This window comes from Camponotus floridanus, unplaced genomic scaffold (assembly GCF_003227725.1).
Source record: "Camponotus floridanus strain SB8 unplaced genomic scaffold, Cflo_v7.5 scaffold63, whole genome shotgun sequence".
NCBI classification, from domain to species: domain Eukaryota; kingdom Metazoa; phylum Arthropoda; class Insecta; order Hymenoptera; family Formicidae; genus Camponotus; species Camponotus floridanus.
In genome coordinates this window covers 972,619-987,181 of record NW_020229803.1, presented here as the reverse complement: position 1 = coordinate 987,181, position 14,563 = coordinate 972,619, and the positions used below count along the sequence as shown (strand labels likewise).

General features: G+C 32.5%; 1 protein-coding gene across 3 annotated transcripts in view; it reads right to left on the bottom strand.

The window, feature by feature from the left end:
• The window catches only part of LOC105254985 (transcriptional regulator ATRX), a 34,153-nt gene extending 20,320 nt beyond the window's left edge, over nucleotides 1–13,833 (bottom strand). For 2 of the 3 annotated variants that reach the window (XM_020028676.2, XM_025413241.1), the window contains exons 1-5: nucleotides 13,682–13,833; nucleotides 12,477–12,665; nucleotides 11,007–11,294; nucleotides 3,950–5,443; nucleotides 976–1,893 (exon numbers count right to left, since the gene is read on the bottom strand). In XM_020028676.2, coding sequence (XP_019884235.2) covers nucleotides 976–1,893; nucleotides 3,950–5,443; nucleotides 11,007–11,294; nucleotides 12,477–12,665; nucleotides 13,682–13,732 — 2,940 coding nt within the window. In that variant the 5' untranslated portion in view covers nucleotides 13,733–13,833. The remainder of the gene's footprint in view (nucleotides 1–975; nucleotides 1,894–3,949; nucleotides 5,444–11,006; nucleotides 11,295–12,476; nucleotides 12,666–13,681) is intronic. The other variant, XM_025413242.1, reaches the window with a different exon arrangement.
• Nucleotides 13,834–14,563: the final 730 nt, after the last annotated feature.

The following is a 14,563-nucleotide window of genomic DNA, read 5'->3' as shown; positions in this document are numbered from 1 at the left end:
AATATGTAATTGTTAATTGCAAATTACATATTTTTTTCTTCGAAACAACTATGTATTTTCTTTACACCAATTGATTCCCCTCATTATTTTGTACATAAAAGTATTAAGGTAAGATAATCGAAAAATGAATATTTTTCTAGATATTTTATGGTTTATGTAAATTAAGAAATGATTTCAAGTCTCATAACTTGGAAAGTACTCAATGAAAAAATACTTCATTATAGTGTTTTGAAGAGCTCTCGAGGTAAGTTACAAGAATATGTAATTAAAAATAGGGAGTTCCATTTAAGAAATTTAAAATGACCTTCACGTGACCTTAACAACATTGTTCAAGGTCATAGTAAGATTACTGTGTAATGCGTCACTTAAAATCTTACAACTTTCGTCTGAAACATTTTCCCACAGGACCACTATTTTCGGAGATAAATGACCGTTTCCAGACTTTTAAACCACCCTGTATATAACTCAATTTAATTCTATAGATTATCTCGTACTCTCGGCACCTGCCTCGCGCCTATTTACACGACTAACTGATAGTTTAAGTTTAATTTTGCGTAGTAAGACAGACGTGGTAATGACCTGTGCGTTATGCTATACCTTAGCAAGTGATAATAATAATAGCAATAATCCACGAAAGATTCCAAGAACTAGCGGCAGAACTCGCGAGATCGGGTGACCTCTATAAAAATGTAAACGATTTTCATTCATTTCGGTAGACACGATTTAGCGAGTTACACTGTCCTCATTCGCTCAACAAGTCGCATGTTGAAAACTCCAAGTTTCTCGCACCCCAAATCCGCATAGCATCCCCCTCCCTCTCCCCCAAAATATAATCTATGTACAAGATCTAGCACGGCTTGTCTAGAGGCTGATCGAAAGCGGAGGACAGTACTGGTTTGCGAAACGAAAAGAAAGGATCCTCGCACTTTAAGACTTTTTCGAGGCGTTGCTGGTTTGCTGCTGATCGTTTCTAACCTCGGTCACAGAACCACCCTTGTCCGCGTTTGTCAGGCGGTTCACCGTGATGAACGGCGTCACTGGCGGCGTCGTAGGAGTCTTGCCCTGAGGTACCACCACCTTTTCGCACACTTCCACCACGGTTCGACGACGTTCCGCAGGTAGTAGGGTCTCCTCGTCTCGCGCGTTTCCTGAGATGAGTCTCGATGAAGGAGAGGAGGGTGGTACAAATTGTTCCGCTGGGCTGGGAGAAGAGGACTCGATGGTGGCACAAGTAGGAAGAGCCGTTTCGGACGTTCTCCGAATTGGGCTGGAAGTCTGACAAGTCGGGGGCTTGTTAGGAAGGCTGGACGCCTTCGAGGGCGAAGCTTTGAGAGCGGACGAGGTCAAGGCAGAGTCGGGAGGTGAGGTCTTGGCAGTTTTACGAGAAAGGGGAGTGGGAATCTTGGATATCGTTCGGGAAGACGTAGATTTGGGAAGCGAAGGATTGGCTTCCAGGGAGGGACCAGTTGGTGCCGACGTTGTTCTCACGGAGGGAAAAGATAATTGGTAAGTTTCCGCGCTAACAATGACATCCGAGGCTGGCGGAGAGGGAGGAGTGTTAGTAGAGGAGTGTTCCTTGACGAGGTTCTGTCGCTTCGGTTGGCCAATGAATTTTGGTCTCGCTTGCTCGATGGAGAGTTTCAAACTGGCCGATACTATAGACTCGTTGAGACTCGGTTCGGGATCTGTCTTGAGCTCGGCCGCGTCTTTGTCGAATGTTCGCGATTTCGAGAAGTTTTCGGAAGTTATTTCTTGCGGAGGTACCTTGGGACTCGGATGAGTGGCCACGTGAGACACCGAGGTATACGAGCGAGGTGTATTAGAATTAGTAATAGTTTCTACGTGCGGCTGTGATTTGTTAGTCGATAGTTTTCCAGAGCTGTCAGCAGTACCCTACAGAATCAGAGAGTTACAACCCGATTTATAGTCGTTAAACCCGTAACCAGAAAAAAAGAGACGTAAAAAGAAAGACAGATAAAAGGGCTATATGATAAAAGCAATGATTGAATTTAAGATGTGAAAGTACACAGAAGATATAAAAGGACTCAGTTAGTAATAGAATTGTATGCAGTGTTTGCTGATGTCTAGATAAAATTATCTAGATAATTATCTAGATAAAGAAATGGATCATCTTTATCTTTAATTAGATGAAGAAATATAAAGTATCTTTATCTTTATCTTAGATGAAAAATATATGTCATCTTATCTAAAAATTGTCTAAGATGACGTTTTCATTATGTCAAAGAGTTCCAGGCAAGCTTCTAAAAATCTATCTAAAGTATCTAAAATTTTTGAGGAACTTAAAACTTAATAACTTAAAATGAGAAAAGAACGCCGTCGAGTTTTTCCATTCTGTGTTCATTTATTTAAATTTACTTAAATTTACTTGTACTTGTTTTACTTAAATTTGTGCAATGCATTAATGTATATTTTATAAAAATGATATATGTATTGTTACACATTGATTATTATATTCTTAATATATTATAAATATATTATAAATATAAATTAATAAATAAATATTTATCATATCATTTATATATCTTTTTGTTATTATTTAAATATTCTTTAGGAAAAGAGAAAGAATATGTGTTTATGATTTTAATATCTTATTATAATCTGCATCACATTTTTTATAAACATTTATAGTCTTATAAAATAAAAATATCTAGATAATTATCTAGATTATCGCAATAATCATCTCATCTTTCACCGATTAAGTAAAATCGAATCATTTTTATCTCATCTAAGATAAATTTACGGATTTTTATCTTTATCTTTAGCTAGATAATTTTGAAATTATCTACAGTAAACACTGATTGTATGTATGCTCTTTTATTCGAGCCGATATAAAAAAAAGTTATATTTTGCGTTTACTTTAATTTAAAAAATCTAACGATGAAAATGGCTACGAAATAATACATGATCATTTCTACAAAACTTTCAGATAGGATTGCACAAGACTCAAGACAAGACAATATTCGTAAAAATATTGTATTAGTATTGAAAATTTTCAAAAATTTAAATTTTGTCTTGGTCTTGAGTGAATATTGTTAGCAAAAATTTCGTCTTGTATTGTCTTGTCTCGATTTTATTAACAATTTTTTATCTAATATTAAAAAATTATTTAAATAATATTTAACATAATTTTTGTAATATAATTTGAAATAATTATTACTATTGTATTATATTTTAATTATAATTATTATTATGTAATCGATATAAATGCCGTCTATTTACTTAAAAAAACATTTACTGTTTCATGGAAAACAGAAATTAATAACTATTTACAGGCTCCAAGAGAATGTGCAGATATAAATATTTTGGAGTGATAAAAAAATCAGGTTCATATTTATCCCACATTGTCAAAAATGACTCGAGATATTTTAAGTTCAACTGCCTCGTTCGTGTCAGTAGAAAGACTTTTTTCAATAAGAATTCTGACTATGTCAAAAAATAGAACCAGATTACAAAAAAATCTTTAAAAGCACTAATGGGCATCAATTCCTGGGTGAAATGCTCTTTAATGTCTAAAATTTGCGAGTTTGATTTCTAATTTATAAAAATGTTATATTGTATTAATATTAAATGTTTTTAAATTTATCAATATAAATGTTTTTATCGAATAAAATTTTTTGAAATTCGTATATAGTGATTTTCTTTCATTTACAAATATAAACATTTTAGTTTCTTTGAGAATAATCTTGACAAGACTAATAATCTTGACAGTCTTAGTCTTGGTATTGTCTTGATAATTAATTAAAAATCTTGTCTCGAAATCTTGTCTTGAAATCTTGTCTCGAAATCTTGTCTTGAAATCTTGTCTCGAAATCTTGTCTTGAAATTCAAGACAAGACAAGACAATATCAAGACTAAGACTTGGTATCTCGTGCAACCCTACTTTCGGCTTTATTTCCTGTATTTTCGTAAACACTAATATTTCACTCACCTTGTTCACTGCTACTGCCTCCCGAGGACTGGTAAACTGCGAAGGAGAGGCCGTCGTGGTATCGTTCGGTACCGACACCTCCTCCTGAATGATGGAAGTGATAGATGGAAGTAGCTTGACTCTTTCTTCGGCGATAACTTCTCGTCTCGACTCGATGATTGCGCCACCGGTATGATGCACGACCTCTTCATCGATCGGCTCATCCGCCTGGCTGACCGAGCAGCTCACATCCGCGGTATGGATACCTGAATCTTCACGATCTGTATCGTTCAGGAGTTCCGCGGATGACGATGAGGCGGGATATCGTCGTCCATAGTCGAGCTCCTCAAGGCTCTGCACGCGCTCGAAGGTATCAGGTCCGCTGGAAGCGTCGGCGTCTAGGGAATCCAGGCTTCTATGGAAGACGGCACGAGGTACCCGGTATTCCGAATCGGGTGACGAGCTCCTTTCACTGGGCGTTGACGTGTCAACCCTGTTTTCCTGATCTCGAAAGCAGAGCGGATGTTTGCCGACATGTGCGGGTCCCCGCTTATCCATCGCGTCCTTGTTCTTTCCAACGTCATTGAATGTGCTGAAGCGATCCTTGATCCTGGCGGTTAGCTCGCCATTGCGCGAGCGAGACTCGTTCGTCGTGGTCGGTACCGAGGACTCATCGCTGCTGCTGTATTTTTCTAGAGTAGACAGTCTTTCCCTAAGAGGCCTCACCGTCTCTAGATCTTCCGTGCTGAGCTTGCGATGAACGGAACTCTTGTTCTCTCGCTCCGAAGCTTGCTTCTCCAAATGGGTGAGCCTCTCCCGGATCGAGCTCATATCGCCGGATAATCGATTGAGCGTCTTGTTGGTAGCCTTGTCGCCGTTCTCGGCCTCGTGCTTTTGCCTCTCGAGACTCGACAGCCTCTCCTTGATCGATTTCGTGCCGGTAAAGTCACCCGATAGCCTATTGTTTGTCTTGTTATCACTACTCTTCTGCGACGCCTTTTCGAACACCTCGCGTCTTTTAAGTATGTCAACCTTTACCACGGACAGAGGCGACTTATCGTCGTTCAGGCTCGTCTTAGAACCGTTCATCGAAGACTTGGTTGCCTCCAGCTTGGAATCGATCCCGGTTAAAGACCTTCTCGGTATATTTTGCGACACCCTCGAGACGTAACTGCGAATGGCGCCCTCGTAAGTGTATTCTTCCGGTTCGGGTGAGCTCATTGTCGCGGTAGTAGCCGAATCGTACTCCTGATTATGATTGTGAAAACCACTGCCGAATACTTTCCTCGGGGTGGACGTTGTCACTGACGTAATTGTTGACATCGCCGAATTGGTGGCTTCTGCTGCTGTCATCGCTGTTGTTGTCGTCGATGCGATCGTTGCCATTCCTGATGCGGCCGCGACTGTTGTCGCTGTCGTCGGCAGCGTTGTGTTGATCGTCATCGTGGATGAAATCACGTCGGTGACATTGTCCACGTCCGAGTGACTCTTCTCGATCTCACTGTCTCTGTCGCTCTAAAATTTCACAAACGAAAATAATATCATCCAGTGGACTGGTAATAAATTTAAAATTAATAATCTTCCACTAGCTTAATCTCGAACTCGCAATGTTATCTTTTTTATTTCTTTTTTTTTTGTCATTCTATATTTTTTGTATACAGGGTGTCCCATTTTAATGTCCCACCCCAAATAACTTTCTTATTTTTAATTTTAGAAAAAGATGTTTCAGACAAAAGTTGTATGGTTTCTAGGAAGACATAAGATGGTGTCATTAATTTGATCTTGAAGAGTCACATGAAGGTTAACGTGAAGATTATTTTGAATTTCTTAAATGGAACACCCTATTTTTGCATATTCTTGTAACTTATCTCGCGAGCTTTCCAAAACACTATAAATAAAAATTTTTTCATGAAGTACTTTTCGAGTTATGAAGCTTGAAATCATTTCTTAATTTAGAAAAAATATGTAATTTGCAATTCCATATTTTTTCTTAGAAACAACTATGTGTTTTCTTTACACCAATTGATTCCTCTCATTATTTTGTATATAAAAGTATGAAGGTAAGATAATCGAAAAATAAATATTTTACAAGATATATTTTATGGTTTATGTAAAATTAAGAAATAATTTCAAGCCTCATAACTCGAAAAGTACTTCATGGAAAAATAATTTATTATAGTGTTTTGGAAAGCTTTCGAGATAAGCTACAAGAATATGAAATAAAAATAGGGGATTCCATTTAAAAAAATGCACTTCCGGTCCGAATCGTCTATTTCCGGCCGGATCCAGAAGTTGAAAATATCACCATTCGATAGAGTACACCCGATTATAAAGAAAATGTTTTTACTTTTTTTAAATAACCACTTCTCTAGTTTTTAAATGGACGGTATCGGTGGTCTGAAACACCTTGTATATAAAATACAAGAACAAGTGTTCTTTGAGCAAGCGACAATTAAAACTAAATCAGAACAATATAACATGTATGATATAAACAAATAAATAGTGGTCATAGGCATATAACGGATAAAAAACAAAATTTTTAAGAAAATTTTGATGATAATTTTGACAATTTTTTATAAATTTACTATATACTTTTACGCAGACATAAATTTGTTAAAAAAATGAAGCTTTTTTTATATAAATTCATAAATAATTTGCGAAGGAAAAATTGGAAAATCTTATCCATAAATCCATGTGTCGATAGATTAAAAGGTTGCAGAGTTAGCCGAAAATATCCAATCCTATCTTAAAATAAATAGAAAAAATAAATTCTCGTTTTCATCCTGAACTTATTTACTTTATTCAATGCAATAAATTGATAACAATGATAAAAATAACTAATATGTAACACTATAATTATGTACGTAATAATTATGCAATAAAATTATGTATATTTATGTAATATAATTTTATGCAAAATAAAATTAATCTGATAATAAGTCCGTTTTAATTCAAATTAATATAAGAAATTTTTAAAACAAAATTTTTAGAGATGTAAATATTACTAAATTTTATATTAATTTTTAATTTAATAAAAAAAATATAATAAAATAACAAATTTTTAATATACATAGATCTGATTACTTCGACGTCCTCTAATGAAAAATTTATTTGCATCAATTCTGAATTTATTATCATCTTTTTCTTTTAATTTTATTCTTTTTTCGAATTTTTTAGAATCTTAGATAAAGCTTAAATTAGAAAACACTCTCAATTAACGAATATCAATAAATAGGTTTCATATTAATCTCAGTATTTTAGCATTTTACTAGAAAAAAATCAAAGTTTTTATCGATCTTTTTTACCGACTTTTTTTATGGATTTTATCAAAAAAAAAAACAGAGAATTTTACTAACAAGGAAAGGGTCGGAAGTGTCCCCCTCCGATTTTAATGAGCTTTGAATATGTTGTAGTCTAGATCAAAATAGGAGACACGTATTTTTTTATAAGTGCTGAGTCGGCCGTTAAGGGGGTGAAACACCTTCTTGAAAAAAATCGATTTTTTCATTTCTCAGCGGATACCGTCGAAGCGATAAGAGATATAAACAAAAGTTTCAAATAAAAGTTTTATGGTCTTTAATGTACTTCAAAATCATGTAATCAGATTTGTCGAAAATGTCATATTTTTCGAAATCCCCCCCCCTCCCTTTTAATGTTTGAAAATTTTTAAATTTGTCTCATAACAAAACTTATAGCTCATTTAACGACAAATTCAATCATATATAATAAAGTTGTATTCCGAAGTCATTATATATATGTATATGGAAATATTACATAAAATACCGTACATAATTATTGCATACAAGAATAACAAATATTCATGGTTGATATCGGTTACAAAGATGATGATCATGAAAGAAATGATTTATACAAAGGGATTTTTTACACCATGCGCAAGAAATTACAGCAATTTCACCGCAAATATCACATGTTGGTTTTAAATTAGTTTTGAAACAAAAATCTACTGGTGTATCAAATTCTTCTGGTTTCTTTTCTAAATAACCACTTTTATACCATGCATATTTGAATAAATTTTTAAACCTTGGTGATGAAAATTGATTATGTGTTAATGATTGTAATTTTAAAATATTGTTTCTTGAATGAAGCTTGACGTCAAGATCTAAAAGCATGATGGTATCTGAAAAATGTCTAACAAAATTTTTCCATAAACGAAAACCGAATACATCTAAAGGTTGTATTTTTCCCGTTGCTCCAGCTGGTATAGTTAACAAATTAATATTGTCTATAAAATCTGGTTTGTTTCTTTGAATTATATCAGGACAATGACCAGTCCAAGAATCTAATAATAACACTGATTTTGGTCCAACATTTGGAAAAAACACTTCTTTTATCCAGATCTCAAAATGATGCGATGTTAATTTTCCAGATTTTGATGCCATGACAAAGATATTATTATCTTTAAACATTGTTTCTTTTACTATTGGACCAAATGTTCCAGTAGGTTCTTTTAAAACAATAAACAGAGGCGATAATAATCTACCATCAGCTGAAACAATAGGTTGTATAGTATAACTATGTGTAGTTGCTGATATGGATTGTACTATGCGCTCTACTTTTTTAATACCAATAGGTGATAGTGAACGACCGGAATGAAATTCTAATTGAAATCCACTTTGGTCCGAATTATATACATTTTCAATTCCATATTGTATAATAGAAGATTTAACATTTTCGATAAATGACTTGCTTCGTGCTTCTAAATCTTTGTCTGACGCTAAATTTTTTTTGTTATAAATTTTGTAATTTTTCTAGATACGATATTATGTGCAAGCTTAAACCTTTTTACCCATGATAATGATGCTGTAAACCCAAGTAGATTTACTTCCTTCTGTGCGCGAAGAGCCCATCGAGCAATATCAATGTCATGAATAATTATTCCCTTTTCAATACCTTCATGGAATTTATTTAACGTATATGTTGAAATTTCTTTCAGTTTATCAAATCTGTTGCCACCTTGATTTACTTGCTGCTCCCATCTTCTTAATTGACGTAATGACGTGACTTTCCGAAATCTATTTCTTATAGATGCAAGAGTTCTTGACTTTTTTGTTCCACTTCTCCATAACTCTACTGCATTTCTTTTATATTCTATTGGTACAGAATCCGCAACACATTCAATTTCTTTTACAAAATATGTGTCTTCTTCTCTTTCTTCATCAATTACAGGTTCTACTTCAGGTATATCAAATTCGTTTTGAAAATCTAATGATGATTCTTCATAAACTTCAAACGCTTCTTCATACATTGATCGAAGCATATTTTCCATCATGTCTTTTGTTTCATTTTCATCTGTTGTAACAGGACTTTCTGGGAATTCCCCAGTCATATACAGTGCAGTGTATAGCAGTACTGCTACATTTCTTGGATTAAACATTATCTAAAAAAATTATTAACATTATGTATATTTGTTTTATAAATATTAGCAAAAAAATACTTATTAGCAACAAAAATATTTTATTATTTAATGCGTATTAATAATTTGTTACGTTTTCCGAGTTTCATGAAAAATAGAACAGTTTTATCACATAACTTAAATAAAGTAATAAAATATTAATTATAATTTAAATACATTAAAACAAAACAGATAAACCGCAATTTTGAATGAAGTGTAAGTAAAAGCAAAAAACTATAAAAGTTTTAAAAATCGAAAAAGTACATACATACTGTATTGTTGTGTGCGTGGGGCACAATTGTTTTTTCAGGATAACGGCTAGTCTTGTTAATTAACTCGAGCACTTGTTAATTATTTGATAACTGATTTGTGACTGTCCGCCGCTTCTAGGCGGTGGCTTTTAACGCCTCCGGTTCTGAACGATTATCGGAGGAGGATCGCGCGGTGGCATGACCAAATAAAATCATTGGTTATTTCTAAAGTGGCGTGATCAAAATGCAAGCGAAGGAAGTCCGAAGACTTCCTCGCATTTTATTGCAATTCAGCGCTATTTCGAGAGTGATTTCTTCCTCTGTTTGATGACTTGGCCGTGTGATACTGGCTGTATCAGCACTTCGGGCAGCTGACTTTCTTATCGCGACGCATTTTTTCGCTCGCTTTATAAGTTATAATCCTTTTAATTATTTTCTTATATATATAAATATATTTACTCGCTTACTATATCGCGCTCGCGTATATTCGATAGACGCTTTAATAGTAATATGTGTTCCACTGCACGCAGTTGTTAATAAAATAATATATTGCACCAACTCATTTCGCGAATGCGACATCTGTTTATTCATAGAATTGAATCTATTAACATCGGCATCTGATCAATAATTTTCCTTGTCCGACTAGTTTTATTTTTCATGCATTAAAAACATTACTTTTCCATATAAATTATATGTATATTTATTGTCACATAATATAGACATATATTATAATTATAATTATTATATAATTTATAATTATATTTATAAATATAATTTCTATAATTTATAAAAATATATTCTCATAAATTATTTATTGCTAATTTATGGTTGCCTCTGTGAGTTTGCGAAGAAAAATGACTGTCGCTGTGAATAACGAGCGTCATAAGGCGGATAAAGCGGGCGTATAGTAGTGTATAGGGATATTTTTAATTTATTTCTGAAAAATGTGACTTCGGAATACAACTTTATTATATATGATTGAATTTGTCGTTAAATGAGCTATAAGTTTTGTTATGAGACAAATTTAAAAATTTTCAAACATTAAAAGGGAGGGGGGGGGGATTTCGAAAAATATGACATTTTCGACAAATCTGATTACATGATTTTGAAGTACATTAAAGACCATAAAACTTTTATTTGAAACTTTTGTTTATATCTCTTATCGCTTCGACGGTATCCGCTGAGAAATGAAAAAATCGATTTTTTTCAAGAAGGTGTTTCACCCCCTTAACGGCCGACTCAGCACTTATAAAAAAATACGTGTCTCCTATTTTGATCTAGACTACAACATATTCAAAGCTCATTAAAATCGGAGGGGGACACTTCCGACCCTTTCCTTGTAAGCCTAAAAGGTTGCTCTTCGATCAAAATAAATCTAATGCAAAACATACCGTCTATTTGAATGGATACGTACCAAGACACTGTGAGTGTCATCATGCGTATCACCGCTGACCGAGCTCTTGCCGCTGCTGGTACCGATTCCAAGGTCGCTAAGATCGTTCGCATCCTCATCGTTGTACATGGCCAAACTGATACTCAGTTTGCGACCTCTGTTACCGCGTTCCTCCATCATTTCCGAAAAAGTTTTATTTCGTCGACGCTGACGATCGTGTTCCTCCAACTCGAGTTTCTTCACCTCCACCACTCGCTCGATTATATGTTCCTGCCGCTTCCTCCGGCTACTCTTCCAGTTATCCAAATTCTGCGGACAAAATATTGATTTTGCTACTGAAAAAAATGCTCGTTAATTTTTAATCTAATCGTTTAAAAAATTCTTAATATACAGGGTGAGGAAAAAGGAGACCTTTAAATTTTTCGAAAATTATGCATTTTAGAAACAAATGTTTCAGACAAAAGTTGTAGGGTTTCAAGTAACGCATTATGTAGCAATATCAGTATGACCTTGAATAGCACCGTCAAGATCATACTGATATTCACATAAAAATCAGTTTGAATTTTTTAAATAGAACCCCCTATTTTTTATTACACATTCTTATAGCTTGTTTCAAGAGCTTTCCAAAACACTATATTAAAGTGTTTTTTCATTGAATACTTTTCGAGTTATGAGGCTTGAAATCATTTCTTAATTTTTCCTAAATCATGAAATATTTAATAAAATATTCATTTTTTTATTATCTCACCTTCATACTTTTATGCATAAGATAATGTGAAAAATCAATTGATGTAAAGAAAAAATATAGTTTTGAAGAAAAAATATTTTATTGTTTATGGTTTATGTAAAATTAATAAATTATTTCGAGCCTTATAACTTGAAAAGTACTCACTGAAAAAATACTTTATTATAGTATTTTGGAAAGCTCTTGAAACAAGCTACAAGAATATATAATAAAAAGTAGGGGCTTCCATTTAAAAAATTCAAAGTGATTTTTATGTGACGGTGCTATTCAAGGTTATATTGATATTGCTACGTAATGCATTACTTGAAACCTTACAACTTTTGTCTGAAACATTTGTTTCTAAAATGCATAGTTTTCGAAAAATTTAGGGGTTTCCATACTTTTCCCTCACCCTGTATAAGATATAATAATGTATATAATATTTAAAAAGCAAAAGTACTCGGTAAAAGATTTCAAGTCTCTTTGTAAATTTTGTAATTTTGCATGAGTATAATAGTTAATAAGTATTCCGATTTATTTTATGACATTTTTTATATTTCAATAAAAAAAAATTTTTTAATTGAAAAAATAGAGCAAAGTCAGGAAAAAAATTTTCAACAAAATGGATTTTTATCCAGATAAAAAATCAAGAACTTGTAATTAATTAATTATATGAAATTTAAATATATAAATTCAAAGTTATCGGAAAGTATTGGAAAATATCTCTTTTTTTTATTAAAAAAATGCGTATCAAATTCAAATTTTACCGATTGCCAATCTTCAGGATCATCGCGAACTTCCTGTTTGATCTTCTTTACTTCTTGAACTTTTTGCAATTGCTCCTGTGCGGTTCGATATAAGGAGCATGGTCCGACCTTGACGAATTGCAAAGGATTGGTCGCTTGCTTGGGAGGCGTTTTCAAAGTGGTTTTCAATTTCGGTGGTTCGTGCGTCAGCTGTGAGAAAATAGACGAGATCATGTCTCTATTGTTTTTTTTATATATATTTAATATATATTTATTTATATATATTTATTTATATATATATTTATTTATATATATTTTATATATATTTAATACAATCAAATAAAACTTGAAAGAAAGAGTAATTAGATAAAACCTATATGCAAAGTGAATATTTATTTAATTTCTATGAAAATAAATCTTAAGAATATTATGTATTTGAATATTATTATAATATTATTCAATTTAAATATTATTCAATTTAAATTTTTTTTAATTTTCGTATTCCATAGAAAATTTATCTCGTTTCAAACAAATATTCATTTCAATTAATCGTGGATTATATATCGCCTTAATTATTGGTTAAAAATACAACTAGAATTGCACGAAATATCAACAGAAGTCTTGATATTATCTTGTCTGAAATTCGAGACAAGATCAAGAGAAAATTTTTCATTAGTTATGGAAACAATAGCAAGACTAAGATTGTTAAGATTATTGATTTTTTTAAAAGAACTAAAATATATATATTTGTATAAATTAGATGAAAAACATTACATTATATTATACACAATTTTAAAAAATTTTACTTAATAAATGAAAACATTTGTATTAACAAATTTAGAAATAATTAATATAATGATCAAAATAAACAATATAAAATTTGATACAATTATTTAGCTACATAAAACTTTGCATATGTACGCGGTTCATTGATTTTAAATTATATTATATTCATTGATTTTATATTATATTAAATTATATTATAATTATTTAAATTATATTATTTTCAATATTATTTTGAAGAATTGTTCAGTATTATGAAAATAAAAATTCTTATATAAATTGTTAATAAAATCGCGACGAGACAATAAAAAACGAACTTTTTGCTACGAAAATTCATTCAAGACAAGATTTAAATTTTCGAAAATTTTCGATATCAATACGATATTGTTATGAATGTTGTCTTGAGTCCTTTGCAATCTTAAATAAAGGACAAGTATATTAACCATCCTTTCGTTTCGCCGCTCGGCTGCGGCGGCTTGTGACGAAGCAGGCATCCTTCACGCTCTCCTGCTTCTCTCGCTTTTTTGAGGCACTCCTCCCCTTCAATGTTGAACGACACCTCTTTGCACGACTCGGCCCATCCTATGTCTTGTTCCTGTCCAAAACAAGATACTAAAGGTTAATAAAGAACATTTAATATATAATCAGGAAATTTAAATTATTGAATAATAAGGAAGTGACAGTGAAAATTCAGTCGAAAATCGTTTACATATTTATATATTTAATTAGATAATTAAATCACTTGAAATTTCGATTAAAATAAAAATTAATCGCCGATATATAATTTACCATTAATTTACCACAAGATTCTTTTACCATAATACATAATTCGACAACTAATTTACGACTTTTCCTCATGTAATCAATAAAAAATTCAAAGATAAGATCGCTTTGCTGCAGATAGTCTATCTTATCACGTATGTATTTTATTCTAGCTATATCTTTCATCAGTAGCAAATGCTCGCCTTGAATCTACGAATGTTTATCTCGTGGTCGAATATTATTACATTCGCGATATGTGTTATTTCCGAAAAGTTTTATTCCAAAATGTGCGCATCACTTTCCTCTCCGATAGTAGATTGATAAGTTTGCGGTAAAAGAAATTAATTCTTACAAGTGTTTAAGATCTCCGAGATACCTAAGGATGTTTTGTACCTATTTTCAAAGTATTGAGAATTTAATGAAAATTGTATAGAATGTTTAGAATCTTCAGTACAATTTTTAAATCGATTCACTAAAGCGTTCACAAGTTATAAGGATTTTAATTTGCACCGAATTAACATGTGTTCTTATAGGAAACGTATAACCACGTCGATTCAAATGAC